The sequence below is a fragment of the Garra rufa genome, chromosome 3, assembly GCF_049309525.1.
Source record: "Garra rufa chromosome 3, GarRuf1.0, whole genome shotgun sequence".
NCBI lineage: Eukaryota > Metazoa > Chordata > Actinopteri > Cypriniformes > Cyprinidae > Garra > Garra rufa.
In genome coordinates this window covers 28,373,524-28,388,584 of record NC_133363.1, presented here as the reverse complement: position 1 = coordinate 28,388,584, position 15,061 = coordinate 28,373,524, and the positions used below count along the sequence as shown (strand labels likewise).

Below are 15,061 nucleotides of genomic sequence, written 5' to 3'. Positions count from 1 at the left end.
GACACGGCGGGGATGTCGTTCGAGGCGGCGTCGGCCAAGAGGTTCGAATTCATCTACGCCTGCCTGGCGGCGATGGACACCCGCAGTGCCGAGGCTGTGCGGAAGCGCCCCTGCTTTGCGGAGGGGGTGGATACCGCTGTTCCTGACGCGGCGGTGACCGCTCTCTCTGTTTCGGAAGCGGCGGTGACCGCGCTCTCTGCTCCGGACGCGGCGGTGACCGCGCTCTCTGTTTCGGACGCGGCGGTGACCGCGCTCTCTGTTTCGGACGCGGCGGTGACCGCGCTCTCTGTTTCGGACGCGGCGGTGACCGCGCGCTCTGTTCCTGACGCGCCGGTGACCGCTCTCGCTGTTCCTGACGCGCCGGTGACCGCTCTCGCTGTTCCTGACGCGGCGGTGACCGCTCTCGCTGTTCCTGACGCGGCGGTGACCGCTCTCGCTGTTCCTGACGCGGCGGTGACCGCTCTCGCTGTTCCTGACGCGGCGGTGACCGCTCTCGCTGTTCCTGACGCGGCGGTGACCGCTCTCTCTGTTCCTGACGCGGCGGTGACCGCTCTCTCTGTTCCGGACGCGGCGGTGACCGCGCTCTCTGTTCCGGACGCGGCGGTGACCGCGCTCTCTGTTCCGGACGCGGCGGTGACCGCGCTCTCTGTTCCGGACGCGGCGGTGACCGCGCTCTCTGTTCCGGACGCGGCGGTGACCGCGCTCTCTGTTTCGGACGCGGCGGTGACCGCGCGCTCTGTTCCTGACGCGGCGGTGACCGCTCTCGCTGTTCCTGACGCGCCGGTGACCGCTCTCGCTGTTCCTGACGCGCCGGTGACCGCTCTCGCTGTTCCTGACGCGGCGGTGACCGCTCTCGCTGTTCCTGACGCGGCGGTGACCGCTCTCGCTGTTCCTGACGCGGCGGTGACCGCTCTCGCTGTTCCTGACGCGGCGGTGACCGCTCTCTCTGTTCCGGACGCGGCGGTGACCGCTCTCGCTGTTCCTGACGCGGCGGTGACCGCTCTCTCTGTTCCGGACGCGGCGGTGACCGCTCTCTCTGTTCCGGACGCGGCGGTGACCGCTCTCGCTGTTCCGGACGCGGCGGTGACCGCGCTCTCTGTTCCTGATGCGGCGGTGACCGCTCTCGCTGTTCCTGACGCGGCGGTGACCGCTCTCTCTGTTCCGGACGCGGCGGTGACCGCTCTCTCTGTTCCGGACGCGGCGGTGACCGCGCTCTCTGTTCCTGACGCGGCGGTGACTGCGCTGCACGGGCCTGGCCCGCCGTCCCTCCCCCTGATTTGCCTTCCCCCGTTCCTCCACCCTCCAGACTTATGGAACGTCTGGGAGCCGTTCCGTGGGGAGGGGGTAGTGTCATGATCTGGGCTGTGGGGTTTCCCTCAGCCACCTGAGGTCGCTGTTTTCCCTTCCCTCCACTGCACTTAACCTAATTGTACACTCCTGTCTTGTCATTAGCACTGATTACACTCACACCTGCTCACAATTATCTGGTCTATAAGAACTCTCATTTCCCACTACTCATTCTGGCTGCATTGTCTAATGTCTCTGGATGTCTGTCTCTGTGTTCTTGATTATCCTGACCCGTGCTCTTGATCGTGTTTCTTGTTTTGTTCAGTTTTTGTGTTTAAAGTCTATTAGTTTTGTGCCGTGTTGGCCTTTGCTTTGTTTGTTTTGTTATTTTCATTAAAATCTTTACTTACCTGCATCTGGACCCAGACCTCCCCTTTATTCTCACGTGACAACGGTAGGACCGTAAGATATGTTGTATGCACGGCAGGAACACTGTTTAAAACATTCATTTGAACATGCACGCCAGCACACCAAAATGTCTTTCTGCTGTGCTTTGTGTATTACAGGCTGTGTCTACGCTTTATATGGTATTTAGTGTTTCCCGACGCTTCAGTTCAGTTTGAAATGAGAAGGTGCACGCGCACGTCGTTGTTCACGCTTTAGTTTATCAGAAGAGAGGGTCTGATTCAGACCGTCTGATGTTATTTAAAAAATAGCAGTTCAAGAATCACTTATTCAATATATTTAAAGTTTTTTCGTATTTTCATTCCTTTGCCCACTTTTAGAACAGGTGAAATAATTAGTTTCTGGAATGATCGTTGATCACGACACGAATGCAATTCCATTCATTAACATATAGCTGCTTTCCACTTTGTTCTTATTAATCATTATATATATTTTTTATATTATAAATTAATATGTTTTAATATATAAGCTGCTTACTTTCAAGATATGCAAGCAAAAATGCTCCTGACAGTTCAGTAAGATGTTTTTGTTTCGTTTCTGTGTTCAAATCCATATCCGCGTTGGTTGGGCGAATCATTGATTCACTGAATCACTAAGCCATTCATAAAAAGTCATTTGATTCACTCCTGAATGATTCAGCCGTTTTGAAAGAATCGTTTGACGACTCAGTGATTCAATCACAAACACTGCTGCCACCTGCTGGCGGTTTTAAGTTTCTCATCATATTACATTCTTTACCATAATATTTCTACATTCAGTGTTTTGTATTTAAAACATTCATCTTTAATCTATAATTTATGCAATTATAAATAAAGTCTAAATATATAAATACCACATCTAAATGTCACTTCATGCAGCTTCTGCGCATTGCTAAGAGGAGTTATGTTGACATGATTTCGTGGAAAACAATAGCCAGTCATTCATTTACATTAATGAAATATTTAGAGAAAAAATGTTGTCTGTTTTCATTTACATCTTTTCATTTATGAAATTTTGATTCATTTTGTAGAATAGAATTTTAAATGAACAAAATACTGCATGGTATCGCGATACTACTTGGTATCGTGATACTTCAGCTGGTATAGTATCGTAAGTAATTTTCATGGTATCGTGACAACCCTACAGTACAGTAATACAATTGTTTATAGACATGTGTAAACTCAATAAATTAAACATATTATTCAATGCACTTGACTTCTAGATTTATATATTAAGTTGCTAAAGCAAGTTGCAACACATTTAAACAGCATAGGTATAGCTTCCTTTTCTTGTTAAAATTGGGCTATCACAAATATTTTAAATTAAAACTTGTCACAGACAGAAACATTCGGCTCTCGTGCCTTTCGCATTAAATCGTTATTAAAAACAATCCCTTAAAGGAACACTCCACTTTTTTTTGGAAATAGGCTCATTCTCCAACTCCCCCCGAGTTAATAAGTTGAGTTTTACCGTTTTTAAATCCATTCAGCCGTTCTCCTGTTCTGGCGATATCACTTTTAGCATAGCTTAGCATAGATCATTGAATCCTATTAGACCAATAGCATCGCGTTCAAAAATGACCAACGAGTTTCAATATTTGTCCTATTTAAAACTTGACTCTTCTGTAGTTATATCGTGTACTAAGACCGGTGGAAATGCAAAGCTTCAATTTTCTAGGCTGATAAGATTAGGAACTACACTCCCATTCCGGCGTAATAGTCAAGGAAGTTTGCTGCCGTAATAAGGCTGAAGCAGGAGCAGTAATACCACGCAGCACATGTGCAAATGCTAAACTAGCTGGGAACTCATTTCTGATAATACTCCGCCCAGGCCCGGTTCCAGAACTTAATCACTGAGGGTGCTTCCTAAATTAATGAGGGTGCTCTAAACTTGTACCCATAGGCGACATTAGGAGGGGGGATAGGAGGGGGGATGGCGCGATAAATACAAGACTCATTGTGTAGTTTAGCTTTATTAATTATTATAACGGAATTTTGTGAGATCTCTATAAATTCAGTGCTTTTAGTGATGATAATAAAGGGACCGCGTATTGTAGCCTACACTTTCCAGGCTACAGTCCATTCAGAATTTGTATGAAACTGTCTTTTTTCGGACACATACACGCTGCCATGTTTAGGGAATTACATCTGCATATTTATGCTGGATTAACTCTCGAAATAGCAGTGACTAACACAGTGATATCAAAGTAATGTACGGGGCAAACATATAAATGTGAAAGCAGCCTCAGGGATTTAATTCTGGAGCCGGTCTACCACTGATGTCGCGCGTCCTGAGCCAGATTTTAAAATCAAAATACTTAAGTTTGGTATGTAATGGCAAATTGATTATAATTTGTTTCGTTTTATTTTTAATTAAGTTAATTTAGAAAAAACATTTGGAGCATATTTGTTCGTAAATATAAGTTTTTTTTTATTATTATTGTAGGCTATTATTATTTTTAACGAACAGCGCCCAGCGGTAGACTGTCTGTTTGATCAGTTTGCCTACTCAAATCATCATGATTTGCCTAAAATCTATAGATATAAAATAGTTCAAGTATAAAACAATGTTAGTTTAAACGTTAAATGTGCGGTATTTAGGGGCATATCCAATAGTTTGTGCAGAGAGTGGAAGCTAAAGATGCAGGACATGGGCGCCAGTGCATTTTTTTTTTTCAGTGGAAGCAATTTAAAATGATCTGTCATTTTTGCTCACAAAGGTAAGAGTAATACATCATTCGGTACTGTAAAGGGTGCGTACTTTTATTTGTGTGCACTTAACAAAACGTATAAAATAGTTTTACATTATTACTTAACGAAATAAAACAAATAGAAAACAAAAACTCTCTCATTATGTAATCTGTAAAGATAAATTTCTCTCTAAAGGCGCGTCCAAAAAGGATTTTTGTTACACTGACTCAGAATGCACTAGTTTACTAATATATAATTTAAATAAGCTTTACTCTTTCCGGCCCGACACATTCAGTGTTATTTATTTATCTTTGTGGCAATTTTCAGCATATTGTGTGCTTGAGCGCGGATCTGTTCCAGCTGCGCTGCAGTCCGTAACGGTCTCGAAAGTGAAAGCAAAAGTGAAGTCTCCTGTTGTTTCCACCAGCGCGGCATTTTTTTCTTCACCATAATTTATGGATGTCTAAAATATTAAAATAAGGAGAAACCAAAAACAGATAAAACCGGTGCCCGGTAACGATTATGCACTGGATTGTTATCTAAATCTGCAATAAAATAACATTATTACAGCTTTAAGTGAGGGTGCTATTGATTTCGTTTGAGGGTGCTTAGCACCCTCAAGCACCCCCGTAGAACCGGGCCTGACTCCGCCTGCTCCGCCTGAAATCAGACTATACTGGTCATCCTGTAAGTTTGGATTCACTAAAAGGAATCATCATTTTTTTTCAGTTTGTGAGTCAAAATAAATTGGTCTCTTTATGTCCTTAATTCATTTAAAATTAATTTGTTTGGGAGTAAGACTATACTGGTCACTCTGCATGTTTTTGATTCCCTAAAGAGCAGCTCACAAGAGTTATTGGTTCATAAAATCGGATAACACTGATAAAAAATGTTGTATGTTGACATTTCTTGGCATTTTTTTTGTCTTTTTATCGCATCACATTGAACAAAGACTACAAAGTATGATTTAATTTGCTTTTGTACTAAATAGTGCAGGAAACACTGGTCGTTATAGTTAGTTTATTCTCATTAAAGGTAAATTGAATGTGTCATATCTGATTTTTCGAAGATTCACAGACAGTTTTTTGCATTTGCTTCATATTTGAAAGATGCCTGATCATTCACTACTCTCTCTTCTCTCTCTCACCACCCCTCTGAACACCCATCTCTCTCGGCTTCACTGCTGTCAGCTGGGTCTTTCTATCAACCACCACGCAGACCAATCACTCAACAGCTTCTGCCAGTGGCAATCAGGCCTGATAGGTAAAAACGGCAAGCGGCACGACCATGCCATACTGTTGACGGGGCTGGACATCTGCTCCTGGAAGAATGAACCGTGTGACACCTTGGGTAAGGCACTTGACATTCACCTTCCAATAACAGAAGTGGGTCATATGTTGTGATGTCAGCAGATAATCGAGTTGCAGGAGGGTGAATTACACAATGCCAATGTAAGAAAAAGCTTGTGGTTGGTGATGTGTGTCCTAGTCTGCCCTCAGGCAGAGAACTTCACCTGAACGAATCCAAGAAAGCTCAAATCCACTTTGCAGTCAGTTGGCAGCTTCTTCAGTTTTTGCTATAGAGGCGTCAGCCAAATGTAATGAATTCAGCTCTAAAGCTCCAAACCACAAGTATGCACTTCTTTGAATGTATGGCAAAGGGGAAAGCACTGCTTTTAAATTGCTTCTCTATGATGTGAAACTCAAACCAAAGCTGAGACCATACAGTCAGGAAAAATAGCCTAAAAGTGTGTTTATGCGTAATAGGATCCTGTTTCAAATTGTATAGGTTTAAACACACTGTGGCATGTTTATCACATATAAATCACATATTATTGTTTTCATCCAGACCTGTTGAATTTTAAAGTTTCTGTAAGAAATCAGTTTGATTTGCATCCTCAACATGCGTCATTGTTTTGCGCTTTCTGTCCTTTCTGACTTCTTTTCTGCAGGTTTCGCTCCAATAAGTGGGATGTGTAGCAAATATCGTAGCTGCACGATTAATGAAGATACAGGGCTGGGCCTCGCTTTCACCATCGCCCACGAGTCAGGACATAAGTACGCTCACTCGTGCATTCACTATTTCAGTTTGGGAAACCATATGCTGTGCAACAGGCAAACATTTTGTTTGTGTTTGCCGGTTGCCATTGTGATAAGGGGAAGTTTATGTTGTATGTTTGAGATTTTGTTTTTATGACAGCCGTATTTTGAGTCCTTTGGCGCATTCTCAACATAAACTGGAGCAAAATCTATCCTGGAGAACCACCAGGCTGATAACATGTTGTGGGATTTGTTATTCTCAGCGGTTCAAACATTTTGGTCAAATGGAATAGACACGTGCCTCCAATGTGCAGAGTTTTTAGGGCAAAATCTTCACTGGCCAACAATCATTAATCACTCATTTATTGAGGAGTGGTCATTTATAAACATATGGCACATCTTGCCAGAACTGCTCATTACGTGACTATAGAGCATATGTTTATTTTGATGCATTAATTGGCCTGATTCTCATAGGACTGGAGAAGTGTGTGAGTGTGAATCATGTGACTTGTTCTGTTTAGTTGAGTACATCGATTATTAAAGGGTTTTGTGGGATGAAAGAGCTTTCAGTTACAGAGGTAATGTCCCACCTGACTCGGGGAGTGGTTTCTGTCCTGAGGTTGTGCATTAATAGTCTCACTGGGTAAAACTCACAATCTCCATCTCTCCCTCCTTTTGCTCCCTCCTTTTTTTTGCCCCAGTTTTGGAATGATCCATGACGGAGAGGGGAATCCCTGCCGGAAGACTGAAGGGAACATTATGTCTCCCACATTGGCTGGGAATAATGGTGTTTTCTCCTGGTCTGCCTGTAGTCGGCAATACTTGAACCGATTTTTAGGGTAAGCTTTCACTTCGTTCATCATCAATCTGTAAAAATGTTAATCATTTTAACAAAATAAGAGAGATCATACAAAATGCATGTTATTTTTTATTTAGTACTGCCCTGAGTAAGATATTTTACATAAAATATGTTTACATATAGTCCACAAGACAAAAGAATAGCTGAAATTATTCAAATAACCCTGTTTAAAAGTTTGGAAACTCTTGGTTCTTAATACTGTGTGTTCCCTGGATGATCTTCGATGATGTTAATGAGTCCCTTGTTTGTTCTGAACAATTAAACTGAGCACTGTTCTTCTGAAAAATACTCCAGGTCCTGTAGATTGTTCAGTTTTCCAGCATCTTTTGCATATTTGAACCCTTTCCAGCAGTGACTGTATTATTTTGAGATCCATCTTTTCACACTGAGGACAATTGAGGAACTCAAACACAACTATTAAAAAAGGTTCAAACATTCACTGATGCTCCAGAAGAGCTGTGGGGTGAAAACTTTTTGATCAAGGTAAATTGTATTTAATTTGTCTGCCGGGAAACATGTGAGTATCTTCTGTTGCTTCCGAAGGGCAGTACTAAATGGAAAAAAAGGTATTTAAACAAAGTAAGAAAAATGTGGACATCTTCATCCTGTTCAAAAGTTTTCACCCCCCGACTCTTAATGCATCGTCCTTCTGTCTGGAACATCAGTGAATATTTGAACCTTTTTTAATAGTGTTTAAGTCCCTCAATTGTCCTCAGTGATCTCAAAATCATACAGTCACAGCTGGAAGGGGTTCAAATATGCAAAAGATGCTGGAAAACTGAAGAATATGTGGGACCTAGAGGATTTTTCTGAAGAACAGTGCTCAGTTTAACTGTTCGAAACAAACAAGGGACTCATGAACAACCATCACAAAACAAAAAAACAGATGTGGATTATTCAGGTAACCACACACAGTAAGAACCAAGGATTGCAGAATCTGTGAAAATGTGAATCATTTTTAAAAAAATAAGAGAGATCATACAAAATTATTAAAATTATTATTAAAGTTATTTTTTATTTAGTATTGTGCTCATCTTTCTTTGCATGCGTTTGTCTTCACAGTACAGCTCAGGCTTCATGTCTAGTGGACGAACCCAAGCAGATAGGCCAGTACAAGTACCCCGAGCAACTTCCAGGTCAGCTCTATGATGCTGATATACAGTGCAAATGGCAGTTTGGCTCGAAAGCAAAACTGTGCAGCCTGGACTTTGTAAAGGTAACCCATAGTGTAAAAGCTATGCTAAATTATGCTAAATTAGTTTGAACATGCTGGAAACGTCAAACAACTCCTGTTAAACAATTCAGCTTCAATCAATCCTTTTGACAAAGCACAATGCCACAATAGAATTCACAGAGTTTGAGTCCATTTAGAGTCTCAGATATCTAAATGTGCCTCAACCTGTAATGTTTGTGTGTAGAGACATCATGACAACACAAACACACATCTGAGCTTTGGAAAGAAAACAGTCTACTGAGAGGAAACCCACTGCCTCAAAATCTACTCTAAGTCTTCATTCACAGTCCATGGACAACAAAGATGGACAGGGCCCCCTTTGGCATCCGCTGTAGCCTTTAGCGTCTAACGCACACATTGATATGCAAATAGTTATGCTTGGGAAATGAACATTGCGAGAGTCTATCTGTGGGATTAGCTCTCATGCTATGGACTTCCTCTTTGAGAGATCCCTGTTGCTTTTGTGCGCTCCGGGGACCTTGTACGTGCGCTGAAAAGAGTCTTGAACGTCGACCTTGATGGAAGGCAGCTGTACATCTTAATTAAGAATGATTGTGGAGATAAAACCCAATGTTTTTGTTTTCTGTTCCCCCCCAAACCATCCTGTCCTTGTCACAAAGTCGTTGAGATGTAATTAGCCGTGGGAGCTAGCGGTGTTAGCTATCCAATGATCCAGAGTCCAGTGTTGCTAGCTTTTGTGAACCATGTCTCTCTCTCACTGTCTGCCAGATGCAATCGGGCCGTCGGCCAGCAGTGGCCGGTCTCCCAACCCCTCATCACCCATTATTATCATCGTATTGTGGGAAGAAACAAAATGCAACGATAATAGCATGTTTCTTTTGGGCAGCACAGTGATTGATTTTGACAGGCTTTTTTATTTGTTGGGAAAGTTGATTGGCCGTTGCTGTAGAAACAAGAGGTCGGCGTGGTGAGGTGCAAGCCAGGGAGGTTGAAGGCCCGTTTTTGACTGTGCTCTTTGTGTGTTCATGCCCACCAGGACATCTGTAAATCATTGTGGTGCCACAGAACAGGACACCGGTGTGAGACCAAGTTCATGCCTGCTGCTGAGGGCACCATCTGCGGACCAGACATGGTGAGTGAGTGCTTGTCTGTTCACCTTTTCTCTGTCTGAACTCACTGAACCACCATTGAGGAGGAACACGAACTGACCAATCTCTCTCTCGCCATCTTTCTTCATGCACACCTGCGGTATTGTTCTCTGCTTTGTGTAAATGTTCCATATGGACAGTTGGTCCTTTCCACTGGTTGATGGGGATAAGAGGTGCTGATGTGTGGGACTGTGTGGCTTGGCTAGGCCGAGTCCTGCTCTCCAGGTGTAACTCTGGGCCCCATCCCAAACCAGCAGGCTCAAGATCTTCATAGATACACTTTCTCCTTTTCCTCACTTTCCCTCTCATACTATGTCTTCTCTTTGACATGGAAAAAATGTGTTTGTCTGATAGTAGTCTGCTGTCTATTGGAGCCTGTTTCCGCCACTGAATAAAAAAAGGTTATTGCAACTTTTTATCTCACAATTCTGACACACTTTTCGCAATTGCGAGTTATAAAGTCAAAACTGCAAGATATAAACTCACAATTCAGTTTTTTTTTCTAAGAACTGTGTGATGTAAACTTGCAATTTTGCAAGATATAAACCCACAATTCTGACTTTCTTTTTAGAATTGTGTGATATAAACGTACAATTGCAAGAAATACAGTCAGAATTGCAAAAAAAACTTGCAATTCTGACCTTTTATCTCACAAATTTTCCCTTTTTGACAGGAAAAAAATGGTATGTTCTTAGAATTGTGAGTTTATATCTCACAATTCTGACTTCATAACTCCCAATTGCATGTTATAAAGAATTGTGAGATATAAACTCGCAACTGCAAGTTATAAAGATAAAAACTTGCAATTCTGACTTTTTTCTAGTAACTGCGCAATATAAACGCGTAATTGTGAGTAATAAAGTCAGAATTGCACGATCTAAACTTTTTTTCTCTCAAAATTGCAAGATATAAACTCGCAATTGCGAGTTATGAAGTCCAATTTTGAGGGAAGAAAGACTATGTTTTCATAATTGTGAGTTTATATTTCACAGTTCTGACTTAAAGGAACACTCCACTTTTTTGGAAATAGGCTAATTCTCCAACTCCCCCCGAGTTAATAAGTTGAGTTTTACCGTTTTGAAATCCATTCAGCCGTTCTCCTGTTCTGGCGATATCACTTTTAGCATAGCTTAGCATAGATCATTGAATCCTATTAGACCAATAGCATCACGTTCAAAAATGACCAACGAGTTTCCATATTTGTCCTATTTAAAACTTGACTCTTCTGTAGTTATATCGTGTACTAAGACCGGTGGAAATGCAAAGCTTCAGTTTTCTAGGCCTATAAGATTTGGAACTACACTCCCATTCCGGCGTAATAGTCAAGGAAGTTTGCTGCCGTAACATGGCAGAAGCAGGAGCAGTAATACCACACAGCACATGTGCAAATGCTAAACTAGCTGGGAACTCATTTCTGATAATACTCCGCCTGCTTCGGCCATATTACGGCAGCAAACTTCCTTGACTATTACCGCGGAATGGAAGTGTAGTTCCTAATCTTATCAGCCTAGAAACTCGCAGCTTTGCATTTCCACCGGTCTTAGTACACGATATAACTACAGAAGAGTCAAGTTTTAAATACAACAAATATGGAAACTCGTTGGTCATTTTTGAACGCGATGCTATTGGTCTAATAGGATTCAAAGATCTATGCTAAGCTATGCTAAAAGTGATATCGCCAGAACAGGAAAACGGCTGAATGGATTTCAAAACGGTAAAAATCAACTTATTAACTCGGGGGGAGTTGGAGAATGAGCCTATTTCCAAAAAAGTGGAATGTTCCTTTAACTTCCAGTTGCATGTTATAAAGTCAGAATTGCAAAATATAAACTCACAATTATGACTTTTTCTCTCAGAATTGTGAGAAATAATTTTTTTTTTTTTTTTACTTTTTCTCACAAATGCAAATTTGTATTTTGCAATTCTGATTTTTTTTTTTTAGATATGAACTTGCAATTGCCAGTTATAAATTTCAATTCTGAGGGGAAAAAAGACTGATATGTTGAGTTTATATCTCACCATTCTGACTAGACTCTCAATTGCATGTTATATTTCATAATTAAGTCATAATTGCGAGATATAAACTCACAATTCTAAAATAAAAAAAAGCCAGAATTGCATCTTTATTTCTCAGAATTGTTTGTCTCACAATTCAGACTTTAGAACTTGCAATTGCAAATTTATATCACGCATTTCTGACTTCATTTCTCAGAGCTGCGAGTTTAAATTCTCACAATTCTGACTTTATAACTCGCAGTTGTGAGTTTATACCTCACAATTCTGTAAAAAATGTCAGAATTGCGAGATGTAAACTTTATTTTTATTCAGTGGCAGAAACAGACTTCCATAGCTGTCTCCACATCTACCATGCCAAAACTAATTTGGGCTGTTTTCATTTTAAACATTTCTATGTGAATAAAAAGTGTCTAACATAAGAAGTAAAGCCACACTTATATATAAAGTTAGAGTTGTGAAATAATATCAATTATTATGAGAAACAGTAATAATCATAAGATTGTCAGATATAATATAACATTGTGAGATATAAGGTCGTCATTGCAAGGTATAACGTCACAATATGAGAAATAAAGAAATTAAAAATCAAAGGCAGAAACAGTCTTTCATACATTACTGATCAGTGTAAGATGTTCTTTCTTTTTCTTTTCCCATAATGCAGTGGTGCCGGAAAGGACAGTGTGTCAAATTTGGTGATCATGGTCCTAGAGCAGTGCATGGCCAGTGGTCAGGCTGGTCCGAATGGTCTGACTGTTCGCGTACCTGTGGTGGAGGAGTCATGCATCGAGAGCGATCCTGCAACAGCCCCAGGTAACCAAAAACTCAAAGATATCAAACACTGTTCTTCAGACTCATTCATGCTAAGATATTGATACTTTATTATATTTTGTTGAATGAACCATCTATTATGCATTTGAAGAATTGGTTCAATTCAGTTAATTGCTAATTAAAACTATCACTGCAGTAAAAGGTGCCATTTTTTCATCGTAACGCTGCCATGAATGGTAGATTAGCAGTGAATAGTAGACGCACTTGAGTTTCCTGACCAACTGACCTACTGCGACTCTTAGGCTACCCCTGAACTTTGACACACTGCGTAATCTTGGATTAAGTGTATCCTGGTATGTCAGGGTTTGCTGTTTCAGAATGCACAGGATCAGTGTATCTAGAGAGTACTCAGACGATCATAGTTCATAATCATTCTAGCACTAGAAAGAATAAATAGATATATTTATTTATTTGAATGCATGCATATTGCAGATGCTTGTACCCAGAGTGAAATTGTATTTAAGGTATATTATATAAAGCAGGATTGTTCAAGATTTGAGTGTCTGTCAAATAGTAGATGGAGTGTTTGTGCGTTTAGGTTCAGGTGCTTCCTTTCTGTATGTGGTGGCAGGTTTATTTGAGATTGGGTTTCTATAGACCGCAGGTGGTTCTACATGTGGTTTGGTCAAGCTGATGGAACATGGAATTGTGCTTCATCAACATTTGGCTGTCTAGAGCATCTTAACATATTTCTGTTGGAATAGGAAATACTTATAATGCCTTAGACAGCCAGACCAACACGTCTGACATGAACAGTTCCAGTAAAGAAAGAAAGAACGAAAGAAAGAAAGCAAGCAAGAAAGCAATAAAGAAACTATTCAAAGTGATGTGAGTTGAGGTAGAGAACTTCAAAGATGCCCTGGAAATACCTAGTCCCAAATATTATTGTGTTTGTTAAATCGGACACATATGATCTGTATTATCCATTGTGATCTCATACAAAGTGTTTAGGTAGATTTAAAGATTAGATTGATTTGAAGATACTTAGATGCACAACATTTGGAGAGATGCTGCAAAATGATTGCTTTTTGGAAGCACTTTGCTAGGAAAGAGCAGGCGTTTCCCACTCTATTGCAAGAAAGCGGTTTTGGAATGCAGATTATGTTGTATAGAAACTTTTGTAGTGATCTGAATACATGTATTGAATTCAAAAAAGAAAGGATGAAAATATTTTTACTTCACAATTTTTGATTTAATTCCTCTTATTTGTGGGCAGACTATGATGTGTTTTCTATGGAAGCCCATTAGATTTAAACACACACATGTTAGATATAAACTCACAATTGCGAGTCATAAAGTCAGAATTGCGTGATATAAACTTGCAATTCTGAGAAATAAAGAGTTTATAGCACACAATTGTGATTTATAAAGTCAGAATTGCATGATATAAACTCGTAATTGCAAGTTATGAAGTCAGAATTTCAAGAAATAAACATTATAACATTATAATTCGCAATTGCGATTTTATATCTCACATTCTGAGAAAAAAAGTCAGAATTGCGAGATACAAAGTCGCAATTGCGAGAAAAAAGTCAGAATTGCGAGGTTATATCTCGACATTCTGAATTTCTTTCTCATAAGTTTGAGTTTATATCCCGCTATTCTGACTTTATATCTAGCAATTCTGACTTCATTACTCACAATTGTGTTTATATCTCACAGTTCTGAGAAAAAAAGTCAGAAAAGTCAGAATTGCGAGATGAAAAGTCGCAATTACTTTTTATATTTTTTGTTAAGTGGCGGAAACGGGCTTCCATAGTTTTCAGTGTGAGTGCTTCAATGTTTTCTTTTTTGTCCTGATTTGATTTTGTTGGTCTGTATTTGCTCAGTGGCGTCTGATCCACTGAGAGAGGCTTATGGTGCTTTTAAGGTAGAATTTGCTCTATAATCTGAGATTTTTGGGGTGGTGTTAGCCTCCATTTTCTCTGTTTTTACTCCCAGAGTCACCCCTCTCCTGGATCAGTAAAAATAAATCAACATCGCTGCTTTTCACACTGCAGTCAGATCATTGTAACAGACTTCTCTTTTCACTAAGCGGCTGTTTGCACATATTTATGAGGTGCAAACCATGAACATCTGCCTGCATTCCACATGAAAAACAGAGTTTGTGTTGATCAGAACATTTTGTCTGTATCATTTCACTCGGAAATGTTTTAAAAGAGACATTTTGATAGACAATCTTCCCTTACGGCTCTTAGACAGCACCTGCAGCGAAATAGGTGTTGGTATGTCTTCTGTTTGTGGCGGTAAGGTTCAAGGGGAATCCCCATACTCATCACTTCAGTATAAGGTCCTCAGGAGACAGCTGTTGAAGCCAGCGGCAGATGTCATCTCACTCAAAAAACATTTATCAATAAATGACTTTATTCATACTCAGCGGGCAGATTCAGATACAGGTTTGTGTCTTTGTTATGAGTGTTTGAGAAATGCATATTTTGGCAACAGCGTAGATGGTTGTTGATGGGATTGCCTTTGTGAAGTTTGTTTACCGTACAGGATACAGTGTTAACTAACAGAGTATGGGTAGCATTAATAAGCCATTACCAGAGGCCAAA

The 15,061-nt window shown here is 40.7% G+C and overlaps 1 protein-coding gene across 1 annotated transcript in view; it reads left to right on the top strand.

The window, feature by feature from the left end:
- Positions 1-15,061, top strand: part of adamts18 (ADAM metallopeptidase with thrombospondin type 1 motif, 18) — a 77,469-nt gene that overhangs the window by 24,946 nt on the left and 37,462 nt on the right. The window contains exons 7-12 of the mRNA XM_073836916.1: positions 5,612-5,771; positions 6,373-6,478; positions 7,162-7,299; positions 8,382-8,535; positions 9,551-9,646; positions 12,340-12,488. Of these exons, the coding sequence (XP_073693017.1) occupies positions 5,612-5,771; positions 6,373-6,478; positions 7,162-7,299; positions 8,382-8,535; positions 9,551-9,646; positions 12,340-12,488 (803 nt within the window). The remainder of the gene's footprint in view (positions 1-5,611; positions 5,772-6,372; positions 6,479-7,161; positions 7,300-8,381; positions 8,536-9,550; positions 9,647-12,339; positions 12,489-15,061) is intronic.